Here is a 14,766-nt window from a genome sequence, read left to right as displayed (position 1 = left end):
CATTTCCCAAAAACATAATTCTACAATTCCTGAATGTGGCAGCCCACCATCCATCCTTTACATTCAGAAAAGTGCAAAGGCTTTAAAATCATAAAATCGCTACAATGTGGAGGCAGGCCATTCGGCCCATCGAGTCCACACCGACGCTCCGAAGAGCATCTCATCCTGATCCATTTCCACCCCACAATCCTCACACCAAACGCCACTTGCCCCATTCCCAACACCACCTGTCTATGTAACCGTGCATTTCCCATGGCTAATCCACCTGGCCTGTACATTCCTGGAAACTATGGGCGATTTAGGGTGGCCAATCCACCTCACTGCGCATCTTTGGACTGGGGATGAAACAGGAGCACCCGGAGGAAAGCAGACACGGGGAAAATGTGCAAACTCCACACAGACAGTCGCCCCAGGCTGGCTGTGAGGCAGCATTGCTAACCACTGAGTCACTGTGTCCTATATATTGAAATCAAACTTCTCTCCATTAAATACAGACCATTGCAGGATATTGTATTTGGATGAAAACAAATCTCCACTTCAACAATATCAAAGAATGGTAAATGTTACTTTTATATATGTTATAGTTATCTTTCAATTGGTTTGTGCTACATAGTTAGTGGAATACAAAATAAGACTGAGCAATTTAAAGATCCATTTCAAATCATGTTCACATTCCATACCCTTTTTAATGACGGACTGGTCCAATAAGCTCATGCCAGTGGTACCCGTGTCATCCAAAGCCTGTTAATATATAATAAAAAAGAGTTAAGTCCATATAACTATTCAAATTGAATTGATATTAAACAGTCACATCACCGTCAATCAAACTCGACTATCTGTTGTTTTCATTTAAATGACCTGGTTGAAGGTTCATTATTCTAAGAAAAAATTACCAGAGGAAATTCGCCAGAATTGCATATTATCCGAAAGTAAGCAATCTAACATTTCGGACCCACGTGATTTTCAAAGAAAGGGTTATCTAGTAGAATATGTAGAAAAATATATGCAAATAACAGCATTTGTTTGGTCATAATTTAGAGTCGTGTAACCGAATTAACGAAATTTTTCCGAGTTCACTATATTCATGCAAACATGTAGAAACCTATGGAACGACATACAGATCTATCATTACAGTATCAATGTGTACATGCAAGTATATATCTATATGTACACAGTGCACAGCTACTGCAATATTCATGATATAGATGTATGCCATTATCACATAAAATTCTGCGTGGCCTATGATAGCATCGCAAGTAAACAGACTGACATTCCCTCCATTGGGAATGGCATAAAAGAATGTATAAATAAAGGATCAAACAATGAAACTGTTATTTTAGTAGTGAAAAAAAGATTAAATTAAGCATGTGATATTTTAGACTTTGGTCAACAAGAATATGGGTTACTGAAGCAATTGGTGAACAATGAGCCCTAAGATCACCTTGAGAAAGACGCACGTACCCGTTTCTTGACTTGTTTTTTTGGGAGAATTCCACTCATCTAGAAACTAAAGTTTAGAAATTACTTTGTGGTTTATTGACCCATTTGAAATAAGTCAGGGCAGAATCTTGTTACATTTTTAATTAAACCAAGGTCGTGCAACTGCTAAAGCGTATTATATGTGCATGTGTTCAGATGCGTGTGATAATCTGACCCTGAGAGTCAATGCCATGTGACAGGCACGATACTTCCTAAATGATGAGCTTTGTTTCTATTTTATTTATCTCGATCTATATTTGTTAAACTGAATAATGATGTTGCCGGAGTCAGTTCAACTATTTTATGTTTTTAGAGTGATTATAGATGTTTTCCTTAATTAATTTACCCAACTGTGTTAGATTTATTCCAGTATTGAAAAGTAAAGCAAGATTGTTGTTATGAGAAGTACAATTCTTCATATCCTGTCCACGGATCGTCCACACAAACGTAGAATCGTGTTCACAATTTCAACTCAAACATCTACCAATTCTTTGAAAGCTGACAGGAAAATACATAAGGTAATAGCACTGAATGTTCCCTCTTTATAGACACGTGTTCAAAAGTTCCACTTGCCCTTTTGCTAGTCCTTCAAGCTTCCTGAATTGCATGTTATAATTAAAGACTGTCTTCTCACACTGCCATCATTGTGTTTATACCGGTGTATTTAATGTTTGCATAATGGTTATGACTGGTCTGGGATTTCTAATATCCAAATCGGCATCAATAGCATTAGCAATTATTTTTAATACGGGGTGTCTAAGACATTAGCTAATCTTCAGTATCCACACAAAAAAAAAATCTCGGCACTCGATTTGTGTTCACAGAACTAGCAGGCGGAAGCGACATTTAAGAGAACCTGGTCATATTCACGTGCCTTGCGAGACACGTGTTGTTGCGTTTCGCAGACATTCGGCATTGTGGGGACAGCACAAGGTGAAAAGAATGTCATTGCCTTGAATGCAGAATATCTGGAGTCATTAAATTTCACCAGGACTGTGCCCATGCAGCAGCGTTTTGGATTCTCTGTTGTCTGTTCAGCCGGTGTGTAGTGTGAAGCATTTTCATCGCACATGCAGTTCTGTTTCTTTATGTTACATTTAACATGTTGAAAAGTGAAATGTCATGATCGCATGTATCCACAAATAATCACTTTATCATTTACAATACGCCTGGTTCTCCCTATAAGTCATCTCGAGGTGAGCTGCAGAGTAAAAGATTTAAGCGAAATGTTAAGAAGTTTCTGTAGCTAATGAGAAAGGTCTACTTTGATTTTCTATCTAATTATCACCGCCTGCTGGGTTTTTGTAGAGGATATTCACGCAGCATGTTGGCAGTTAATAGTCACAGAGAGTATCATAAAGATTTAATTAGAAATGCATGCGGAAATGAGGGAAAAACAACTCACACTTTTAATTACCAGACTCTGCTTTAAAGGGATACGAACAGCGGGATTTTAACAAATTACGAAAGGAAACGTGTGCACGCTTCAAAACAGTTTACTGACTATATTCCCCTTGCACTTGAGCTAATTGTTATTGTTTGGTTTGCTTCGCACGCAGTGCCTGGCGTGGCGCGCCCTCTACACTTCAGTAGGCTTGCTCCCGACTGAAGAGAACTGGGCCTTAAATTCCCGAAGACAAAGCTTTGAATTTCCTAACTGCCCGTGTCTTAGATCTGGAGACATAGACACAGACATAGAATACATGAGTCAGGCTCGGACGTATGTGTACGTCTGATTGAGCAGCAAGGTTATCACATGGGAGGCCTGGGGGTGGGGCGACGTGTAACTATCTTCATGAATTTACTACAGTGTGTTTCATTGACGGTGGACCCAGTCATTTTAGCACGATTCTATGAGGTTTAGAAACTCACTAAAGAAACGGGTGTTGTTCAATAAGCAGTGCCTTGTGCAGCAAAGTGCTTTTTTTTGGGTTTGAAATCTGCTTTTTCTCAAATCAGCAGGTGATTGGGTAAAGGGGGTGCCGTTGTTACTAACAGAGCACATTAAACCCAGCTCTTCTCAACTGAAACCAACAGCTGTCCAGATTAAACCTCTGGCAATATTTACAGTCAAGATTACATGTAGGCTGAGAGAAACGCTGGCTGTTCACTTTCCATGCGAACCGCGTCTTTACGGGATATCTGCCGGTTACTTTTCTTTTCCATCGTCACTTATGATAAATAAATATCTAGAGCGGCAAGGCTAATATTTAGTGAACTGGCGGATGCCACATGGTTCACGTAGCTTTAACACATCACTCTTCAACCTGCAGCAGGACCGTCTTATTTTCTTAATGTTCCCTCCGACATGCTCTTATTAAAAAAAACTGGCATTGACTCTTTTGGATTTTTCAAGACTGGACGTTATCCTCCTTGTAATTTTAAAATCGGAATAACACGAGTAAATCTCAGTGAGCGCTTTTAAGTCATTTATTCAATTAATCATTTATGAGACGGATAATTTCTTCCCACAGAAATTAGATATTTAGAAAAATGATTATTGTTGCAAAAAAGACTGTTGGCTAAATTAAAATGGACTTGATTTTAAGAGCGAATTACATCGTTGGAGATCATCGCAAATGAACCAAGTAAACATCAATCACTTTTCTCCTCTTTCTCCCCCTCCTGGGTAAAAATCCATTCACCGAATTATGATTAATCCTGACATACTTTAGTGTTGTTTTCATTTTCAATTAACCAATGCTCCCAAGTTTATGGCAGGGAAAATTATTGAAGGTAAATTCGCTCCAATCTACACACCCAACTTTACCAGCAACTGCTGCCGCCCTGTCTTTACTCATTAAAATAAAATGATGTTTTTTAAATTGGTGCTCAAAGCAATGTGTAGACGAGATGAACATTATTTTATTTAAGACTATTGTCTTCCAAGGAGTCAATATCCCGTAAATAGGAACAAAAACAAAATTAGGAGTCACTGCTTCAGTAGGAAACTAAATAGGAAAAATGTAGAAGTTTGTTAAAGTAAGGATCAGAAGGTGCTTGACAGTTTAACGTGGCTTATCATTTTAGCTTCTTCTTGATGCCATAATAATAGAAATACAAATTTGACAGTTTCATCAACTCAGACTCAGTCTTTCCGCCCACTATGCCTCTGATCACCGCCAGTTTTGGGAGATATTTGAGATTTAGCATTTAAAAAACTCATATTTTTTGCATCTCTGAGTACTTTACGTATTTAAGGAGGTCGCATTGAACACGAAACAATGATCAGGAATGTGACATTCTATTTAACCCCCAGTTGTTCGCGTTGTTTTTCGAGCGGGGGTTAAATCCATTTCACAGGGGGATAAGAAAGTAATTTGCAGGTGAATTGTTTTGTGATGGACGCTTTTTCCCCATTTGGGGTTAAGAATGAATAAGAGCAAACAAAAATATTAAGGGTTTAACCATTTATGGAAAACGTCCACAGCCATTATTTAAACTTTCTGATTTAAAAGGATTAGATTGATTAGAATAATCTGTCTTTTTATGGAATTTCCCTCTGTATTTTCCGATTTTTCCCCTGTTTGGATTAGCAAAATGTAAACTCTACTTAAAACCAATTATTCTGTTTAAATATTACGCTTTCCCATTTCCAATATGTCAAGGCGAAAAATCTATACTATTATCATTTAAATGCCATCGATTATGTTGGTTGAAATGTATTAATAATTACTCTCTCGCAATGCTCCTAAACGTTCAATATGGCTTGTGTATTGATAACATTTTTAAATAACATCAGCTCTATTTTACGACTCGTCGCCTAATAACGATAATGGCGAATCGAACGGCAATGGATGGACTCAAGATGCAATTAAAAAAGGTGAGCATTTCTGGTAGTTAAGAAAACGCATCTTGTACCCTATGATTGCAGATACTTTGATTTGTCAAAAGAGTAAGAGTAGGAAAGAATAAGGAAAGTGAGAAGATGGTGGTGTGAATTGCGTAAACATTCATTAACCTTCTAGGTTTCAGATTGCTCGTTTACAGTAGCAGATGCATATACAATGAAGAGCAGGACGACCCGCTTAAACAATACAACGCTTCCTCCAAAACAGGCATTCCTGATGATATCAGCTGCACTGCCTCACTTTTGATATAGATGGGACGAGTTTTTTGATACTGCTTCTCTCTCCGCAATCCTAAAATACATGAACAACTGACTTCTATAATTATCAAAATTACTTCCCCTTGATTTGAAGCACTCTCTGCAACCGTAAATATCATAATTACAACGATCACGCCATGTTCCTATCGAGTCTCTCAGTTTTATTTGATTTTACAATGGCATTCGACACATGAAGCTCGTTCAGGAGCTTGAACTGAGACTTTTCTTAATTCAATGAACGAAACCCGAACCTAAAACCTCCTAGTTTTAAAAAGCAGCGATTGCTGAGTTAGGCACAGCCGCCTCGCAAATACTGAGCGAGCTGTTCTCATTTGTTTTATATATATTTTTTTACTGAAGATTTTGGGAACTCGATAAATGCTCCCACAGTTGGAGTTCACGTTTCAAGGTGGCACGGATTCCGAACTGTCGAGGTAAATTACTTGATCATTTCGGACCAACACTATCCGGAAGAGCAAGTATTTAATTCAACTGAACATATCAAATGTGAAATGTCACTCCAGATAAAGGGGCTGTATCCATGCGGTACATTTCTCTGATAATGAACGTAATTTTGTTGCAAATGAAAGTTTCACCGACGCTGACACCGCGGAAAGTTCTATTATTGATGCCGCGCAGTTCACTTCTTGTACAACAGAATATCACATTCATTTTAAAAATCGCATTACATACAATGTTGATGACAGACGAGTATATGCATCATTGACGCTATTAATATTGAAGTGAAATCGGAAAGCAATATCGCGACCACAGAAAGCGCACGGAGGCATTCACGCCGTCCGGTCTTGGGGGCCTAATAATAAATTTGCAGAAAAACTGAGTTATGGTAAATTGTTTGGGTCTGTCCCAACAATGCAGTTGATGAATAAATGTATGACTAAATGACTAATCTCTCTGTCGTGGTGCTACAAGCCTTCTCGCACTTATGTAGTCTCCTGCTGTAACGCGAACACGGGCACAAAAAATGTCACGGCGCAGACAGCAATACAATAAGTGATCCTCACAGACCGTGGTTTGAAGCTATCAATAAATCTACATCATCGTCTCATTCGCTCAGACAGTAGCAGCTACCAAATGAATGAGCTATAGAAGGACAGATGTCCAAAACGACCTGAAATTTGTCCCCTGTGAACATTTGGGAGTGATAATATTCTTCTTGCATAAATCAGCGCGGCACTTAGCATGCTCCGTTCTTCTTAGCACTTCATCTTCCTAAAAATGACGCAGTAACAATAGAAGTAAACGCGGCACATTTCCAATTGGATTGATCAACGACAACAGCTAAACGGCCAAGACATTCACAGGCTGCAGAAGCAGGCGCTTGGTGAAGTTATGATTTCCAGCTCTGTGATTATTTACGTGTTAGTTCAGTGAACTAAACTTATCTCCCGTGAGAAGGAAGAATGCCCGGTGCATTATCAAGTAGCGGAATGTCTGGAGAATTCAATGAAAAGATCAGGGCACTAAATCTGCAAAGAAGCATTCTCACACTGTGCCTGAACAGCAGACTGATCCAAAATCGAATATTCAAGCCTATTCAGGTCTGTGTTCTGCAGTAAACTATGTTTTAGTCAACACACGTGAACACGCAAGGATTGTTATTTTTGAACGAATTTGAAATGCTTTGAAATTAGAAATTCAGAATTACATGTGCTGAAAGCTATGCTTTCAGATCTAACCTTGTCCAAATATTTCAAGGTGCTACATACACAATCATTCTAGAGAAAGCAAGAGCTCCTAACCGCAGCGGCCATCTTTGTTTATGAGTCAGTGCATTTTGAAAAAAAGCAAACTGTGTTTCTTTTTAAGTTTATAAAAATACATGGAGCTTCAATCGCTTATAATTTTTCCAAGTTGGGAACGTTTATAATGTATGCACCGAATTCCAAAAGTTCAGCTTCTTTCTAGCACAACAAGACAATCCAATGAGCAAGCACGACACGTTTACAGGACTCAAAACTCAACACAGAAGTGAAAAAGTAATATGATGAACGCGACAATTTCCAGTTATCTTAAAGATTCTCCTTAATGCCCAAATTCCATACATGTAAGCAAAATTAACCAACCACCAATTCATCAAAATGTGAAAAAGGTATTCAGGGACGTCGATTAAGCAGGGAGCACTCTTTGGCCTGAACAGTTGCTTCGGTGAGAGATTGTTATAAAAAGAGGTGTACTGTCCAGGATTGTCTCCTGATGAGTTCAAAACAAAAATCTCCGACTGCATATTTCTTTGTTTTTTTCTCTAGCAGCCCGCTTTCTTGAATCTTATCACCAATTAATACCAAACTAGATCAAGTTCGGTAATTCATGTTTTGTTTAAAGTTCTCGACCTTTCCACACACTACGTCTCATCATATCTTATTAGCAAACTCGCTGTCTTCTAATTTCACATCGACTCGAGAACTAATTGCAACATCACGTTTTATTGCATTTATTATGAAATCGATTCCAATAAAAAGCAAATTGAGATAACAATGCAAATGGATTAGATGTACTAAATTGTTTTATCGCAGTTAAATGCACTTCAGAAAATGGTGTCATGGAGCACCATCATTCATATTCCAATGTGATTTTCTCTCTGGGGGGTAGTTCTGATAAGTGAAGACAATTTTGTGGCCGACGCAGTACACATTTAACAGGAACGTCTCCTAGTAATGGACGGAACTATATGCACGAGCTGCAGTTTAAACTGTAAAGACAGTCAGACCTTTGTACTGGGGTAGGGGCTGGGGTGGTAGTGGTGGAGGTGGGGGGGGGGTCTAAGGGCCGCATTTCCAGATAAGCGGGGTATCCTGAAAAGTATGAATGATTTGGGCCCTGATAATAACTTGATGACCCGACGAAGTAGCAATCAACTTGGAAAGGGTTCTATCAAGATCAGAAATTTGCGATGTTCACTCAGTATAATAGTGATCTTTGTTTTATAGTTCTTCCAGATTCGAATTAGTAATTTGGAAATCTGATTCTTAGGATGCAATGGTGAATACGATTAATGCTAATTGAGATCAATGTTTGAGTGTTCAGTCCTGTTATCAGGCTATGAATGATACGTTTTTTTAAACCGACACAACTGATATTCAGCTTTCATAATGCACTGCACAGTTTTGGAATTCGAATTAACATTAGAAGAAAAAAAACTCTCGGCTAACTAGCATGCAACTTGAACATTGTGGACTCACCTGGATATCTTCCATTCCATGATGGCTGATACTATGAAGAGAGAGGCTGTCTCCCATGCCCGAGTCGAGTCCATGAGCGGAGTGGACAAGCACGTCTGGCCGCCGCACACCGGGGTAATCCCGGCGAGGGTCCAGCCCTGTAATCTGGGGTAGAACCCGGGGCTGGTGGAGAAGGCTGGGCTCGGCACCCACATCCTGTCGCTGCCTCTGCTGCCAAGGATGCTGCTGGGGTTGGTGCAGAGCGTTCAAGGAGTAGGGGTCGTTGACGTGTGTGTAAGGGTCCTGGCTCTGGTGGTAAGGGAGAGGTTGGTAAGGAGGAGGGAAGTATGGTGGCTGGAAATCCGACGTCGGGGTATGAGAGAGCGGAGGAGCGGTTGAGTAGTGTCCCTGGGAGACCGACCCGAGTTGGGACAGCCTTGAACTGTGGCTGTTAACTCCATCGTGCCGGTCCTGGAAGCAAGAAATAACAGGAGTCAGTTTAAGTGTTGTTTTTGTATTTACTGCTGCATTTTATATTGACAGAAGTAAAGTGCAGAAAACGTGTACAAATGGAGGTGAAAGGGAACAAGAAACAGCAGTTCCACAAAGTCGCTCTTAAATGAGTATCTCACCAAAAGAATGCGATGAAAACAGGAAGGCATTACAGAACAGGAGTAGCCTGATAAAGGCGCGAGCATTAAAATATTAAAATATCAATATAGACAAATAATCACAATGTGCACTAGTGGGAGGGAGGATAAACTGGAACAAGGCTTCAGTAGAATGGAAAGCAGCCGCTCCAGTCTGTTTTAGATCTCCAGTTTCAGCTGGCCTAGAAAAACGGACTGTACTTTTGTCCTTGGCTCTGATGCGGTGTGTTGTGAACTTAATTCATAGGCCACACCAATTCCAAACAAATGCTTGAAAATACGTCCAAGAAAAGTCAAGCTTCACGCAAACGAATATTCTGCTCTCCCAATCATGGGTTAATGGGGGTGGGGGGCACCTTTTACTTTCTACATGAAAAACAATATGAAATACCGTCAAATACAAGTCCCCCCCCCGCCCCCACTAGGATGCACGCAAGTTCAGAGAGGAAGGAGGATAAAGGAACGAGCAGATGTTTGCACCCGCCGCTTGTCAAACTGGGGAGAAAGGGGGGCGAGCATGCCAGGAGCATGCAAAATAAAGACAAATGGCGAAGCTGGGCAATGGAACTGGTCTGGGGACGTCTCCCGAGTTATCATATACACATTAAAAAAGAGAGTTAGGCCAGGACTGTCAAAGAGAGGAAGGAGGATAAAGGAACGAGCAGATGTTTGCACCCGCCGCTTGTCAAACTGGGGAGAAAGGGGGGCGAGCATGCCAGGAGCATGCAAAATAAAGACAAATGGTGAAGCTGGGCAATGGAACTGGTCTGGGGACGTCTCCCGAGTTATCATATACACATTAAAAAAGAGTTAGGCCAGGACTGTCAAGTAAACAACATCTTTAACCAACACGGAAACTCAAATTGCCAAAAGCTTTGGAGCACAGCCGAAAGTTTTAGCCCAATGACGCGTCCACCCAAACCCGCACAGTATAACAATACAAACAAGACAGAAAGAGCCTGCAATTGTGGACTAAATTACAAAGCCACCGGCGTTTGGGGAGAAATGGGATGGTGCCGACCACTGATCCAACTCACCATCATGGCTGTGTAAGTGTGGACTAGCATCTGCAGTAAATCTGATCATAGACCATCAACCAGAAGGGGAGAGAAACGGCCGGAAGAGACGCTCGATAGCCTGAAGTATCTCCAACACTTTATCCATCAAAATTGGTCAAAAACAGGACAAATTCTATTAAATATATATATCTCCAGCTTTACATCCAGTGCTCACCTCTCCAAGGCAAGGTGATGACTGTTCACATCCCTCTCTGCCACTCTACACCGCCTCATAATAATTGATATTCATGACTATTAATATTACACGAATACTTAGAGGAAGAATGGTGGCAAATCGAGCGTGAAGCAGCCAGCGAGCGCTCCCCTACTATTGTAAATGACGTTCACTCAGACGAGAATTACTCGATGTAATCAGACGAGGAGGGGGAGGGGGAAGGGTGCTGGAGGTTTGAAAGCTCCGTGTCCAGACTTTTGGGCAAAAAAAAAGTTTTGTAGAAAAATAGCCAGACAGCCAAAAGGATGGTAGCCAAGCCGTCCAGTCAGACGAATTAAAAAAAAGGTCTGTCTTAAAGGAACAGCACCCTTGGTTTGTCTTTGTTCCGTTTAAAAGTCGAGATGTTTAGCGTCCTCTTTAACATAGCCCAACCTTCCAGGACGGTTTCACGCAAACACCTTCCATTCAGCCTTCCACGCCGCTAAGTTTCGTTTTTTTTTAGATTTGATTGAAGTGTTTTACGTTATCGTTCAGGGGTTAGCAATTCTACAATGCTATTATTGACAACTTTGTTTTTGAAACCGATTTTGTTTTTTTAAACCACATCAAAAGGAGCAAGCAAAAAGATACTTTATTGAGGTGGAAACATGTACTGAGGAATCCAGCTGTGTTCCTGTTCATTTCGCTTCAAAGATTATGAACCAAATTCAGGGGAAATAAAACAAAACCAGGCTACTGTTGCTCCGACCTAGAGGAGCAGCTACCACTTAAACTCAGCCCAGTTAACGTCTTAACATTGCGCCCAAACAGGGGTTTCGAATCCTGTCCTGATAAGATCGAATTCACCTCTTTCCCCCAGCAAGTTGATCTTATCAGAAATCCACTTCAATGTACTGCCGCTCATGTTCCACTGTCTGTCACGTGGTTTTAGCAGATTTTTAAAAAGTTAAGGCAAACCCATAGACAGTAAAAGCAAATAATATTCTCGAATCTGGATAGGTTTTAAGGAACGACTGGAGTCTTCCTCCAAGCTTTTTTTTTTAAAAAATAACGTGCAATAACTGGGGACTTTGGCTCCTTTAAGGAGAATACATAATCCATCTAGAACCCGGCAGAATCGTGATAAATGTGAGAGTGGGAAATGTCAGACATTTTGCAAATTGCTTTTGGTAGGATCTACCCCCAAAGCTTTCTTTGTTATCACAGCGAGGGATCGAAGGCGTTGCAAATCCAGCCTCTCCACCACCTCTCCCCCGTCTTCCCCTTATCATCTCGCTTCTTTTTTTTTGAATAAAGTCCCCCCTTTCCTGCCGCCAGCCGTAAAACATTTACAAGGTTTTCAGTACAGACTGCGGCACGTTACTGAACGGGTATAAGCCAAGGGGCCTTTGTGGGTGTTTCTGTTTTAGGGGTGTGCTGTTGGGGGTGGGAAGTTACCCCGGTGTGTGCTAGTTGTTCCGGGTTATTGCTAAACCCGTTGGACTGGCTTGTCCAGCCTTTCTGGTGAGAGAGAGAGAAAAAAATCCTTCTTGTCACGTCAGGTGCCTCGCCTTGTCCCACCATATTCCCATGACCACCTTCAAAAAGTTCCAAATGTTCGACTGACAGGAATTTGAAATGATCGGAACTTTCAGCTCAGTGAACCCGAACACGGCGGGTCTGATACATCTCGGCGAAATGACGAGTTGCACTTGTAATTCTAACTTGGAGATTTCCACTCTCGGTTTCTTTTTACCTGATTAGCCAATTTGCTGCCCCAGTATTTCACATTTCCCGCAAGTTTCCAGAGTATGTTTGCAGTCTGCTCTTTAGAAGATTTGCCAACGTGGATAGTGCGTTCCGATTAAATCAAAGGAAATAATTCTATTGCTGAACGCGAGCAACGAAAGTGCTATCTCGAAATAAATTTCCTTAGAATTAAATTATTGGCCGATGATAAAAGTAGACTTTGGGTTCGTCTGTATTACGTGCTGTTGAAATGTTTTTGCCCATCAAATTGTTTATTCATCCTTAGTTTCCACTTTTCAAAAGCGCTACCTAACCCGATAACTATAGTGCAGTTCCGAGTAGTAATTATACTTTATAATTAATATAAGTTTGGCCTCAAACAAAATGCACTAAAGTGAAAGACTACTTCCGTTAAGGGATAGAGCAAAGCAACAATAGCATCTTCATTGTGTCGTCCCCCCCCCCCCCCCCCCCCCCCTGTGGAGTCTTTCTCATACAAATCAGATAATTCACAATTAGTGGGGGCTCTTCATAGGATCAGCGTCTAGGACAGAAGGTTCCACAAGGAAGTCAGTATTTCTTATGAGAGGGAAGCCTGGAGGGCGGCGATATTTGTTGCTGGAGGGAAGGGGGGTGGGGGGGGGGGGGGGCGACCCGCCGGCTCACTCTAAAGGCTTAGTCAGCAGCCCGTTGGCATCAATTCATCAGTTCCTTTCACAAGCCATTTTCCAGGCTCTTTGTACATTGTTAAACCCGCCACTTAGTTTAACAAACCATCCAGAGAACGTATCCTGAACCCCCTACAAACGGCCGCTATTTGCCTTGACTTTTACGAGCGTAAATAAAGCCCTTTCTAAAAACCACTTTCCTAATTTCCTCACGAACAGTAATTTGTCTTCCCCCCCCCCCCCCCCGCACTGCCAGTTTTAAGCAAACTGCACGGCTGACATCATTTATCTGCCAGCTCTCTTCCGTTCTTATTTCTGGTTGCACTCCGCTTCCCCCACCCCCATCTCCGTCTCTCATTCTCCCCACACCTTCAACGGTGAACTGTGAGTGAGAACTTTTGTTGATTTTAAACATTAACGTGAACTCTCGCAGCTCGTGGCCTGACACCGTCTCACTCCACTGGCTGCAGGCAACAGGACTGAGCACACACGACCTCGGTAACCGACTCTAAAAGTACACTTTATAATTTGGAAGCAATTACATTATCGCAAGCAAACGGCTCGAGACCGGAACACAGCCATCATTTCCAACTGGATTTCCACTTGTCAGCTCGAAGCGCAAAACTGACCCCATTAAAATCGTCACCTTGGGGAAAAAAAACGCCCAACTATTTCCCATCGCCCGTTCTCCAGCAAGACACAGGGAAACATACACACTATCTCTCTCTCTCTCTCTCTGTGTCTAATTCTAGACGCCGTGAAAATACGGAAATTGTTTATGTGACACATGTGAATCTGGTATTTCCGAGAGAGGCGAAAATCTAACGTAAACCCACGGATGAGAAATGCTTCATTTTGGGGAGTGCACTCGATTGCTGGCGCTGAGTTAGAAGCAGCAACATGCGCAGGGACTCGGAAAAAGCCGTTCACGAAAAAAGCACGTTAAAAAAAAATCCAACACAATCCCCGTGGTTACTAACCTCGTAGATGTCCTCGTATTTGACATTTTCCACAAGTTTCCAGAGCATGTTTGCAGTCTGGTCTTTAGAAGATGGGTGCATTCATGTGAAGAGCAGCTGTCTGCTTTCTCTCTCTCTCTCTCTTTCGCAGTCTCTCTCTCTCTCTCTTCCCCCTCTCTTCCCTCCCTCGCTAATGAGCGACTTAATTGGGGAACCTGGAGAGTCCAATCCGAGGTGAATTTCTGCAGCGCTCGGCAATGGTGACGCTACCGCCTCAGACTCATTTACTAACTCAACGGTAACGTCCAAACTTCCGCCCCAATCCCAGGAAACAAAGTAATGCCAGTGGATTTATTTGTAATGAAAATCCCATCAATGCAGTGGGGTTAAAATCCCTGTTACTGACTACATAGGGTGTAATACGGATAAGTCTGCCTGCCTAGTTTTCTATCTATTTATAAGTCGATCTATCTGAAACATTGAGAGATAGGATATATGCATGTACAGTGCAATAAAAGGGCACACCTCCGCCTGCCTCTCCATCAATCTATCTCTCCCATTGGATACACAGCATTTCAGGAAAACTTGCAATTGGAGTGTATTGAATGTTTTAGTTCCTTCTGTTCGACCAAACTCTTCCTGTGTTTAGAAAGATACTCCGCGATGCAAAATTGAAGATTGCTTTCTAAAGCAAAGACATTAATCAAAATGACCCAGCCCGGTGCGCTCATTTTCAACGAACTGATTCCGTTTCGAAAT

At 41.5% G+C, this 14,766-nt stretch overlaps 1 protein-coding gene across 2 annotated transcripts in view; it reads right to left on the bottom strand.

Annotated features, from left to right (window-relative positions):
• Positions 1-14,485, bottom strand: part of tfap2b (transcription factor AP-2 beta) — a 46,532-nt gene extending 32,047 nt beyond the window's left edge. Inside the window, exons 1-3 of one of the 2 annotated variants that reach the window (XM_043685879.1) lie at positions 14,029-14,485; positions 8,791-9,240; positions 681-741 (exon numbers count right to left, since the gene is read on the bottom strand). In XM_043685879.1, the coding sequence (XP_043541814.1) occupies positions 681-741; positions 8,791-9,240; positions 14,029-14,109 (592 nt within the window). In that variant the 5' untranslated portion in view covers positions 14,110-14,485. Of the gene's footprint in view, positions 1-680; positions 742-8,790; positions 9,241-10,456; positions 10,647-14,028 lie in introns of those variants that run through there. The other variant, XM_043685886.1, reaches the window with a different exon arrangement.
• Between the last annotated feature and the right edge of the window lie 281 nt (positions 14,486-14,766).

The sequence above is a fragment of the Chiloscyllium plagiosum genome, chromosome 3 (assembly GCF_004010195.1).
Source record: "Chiloscyllium plagiosum isolate BGI_BamShark_2017 chromosome 3, ASM401019v2, whole genome shotgun sequence".
NCBI classification, from domain to species: domain Eukaryota; kingdom Metazoa; phylum Chordata; class Chondrichthyes; order Orectolobiformes; family Hemiscylliidae; genus Chiloscyllium; species Chiloscyllium plagiosum.
The sequence above is the reverse complement of the archived record's forward strand: the minus strand, read 5'-3'. Positions and strand labels throughout refer to the sequence as shown.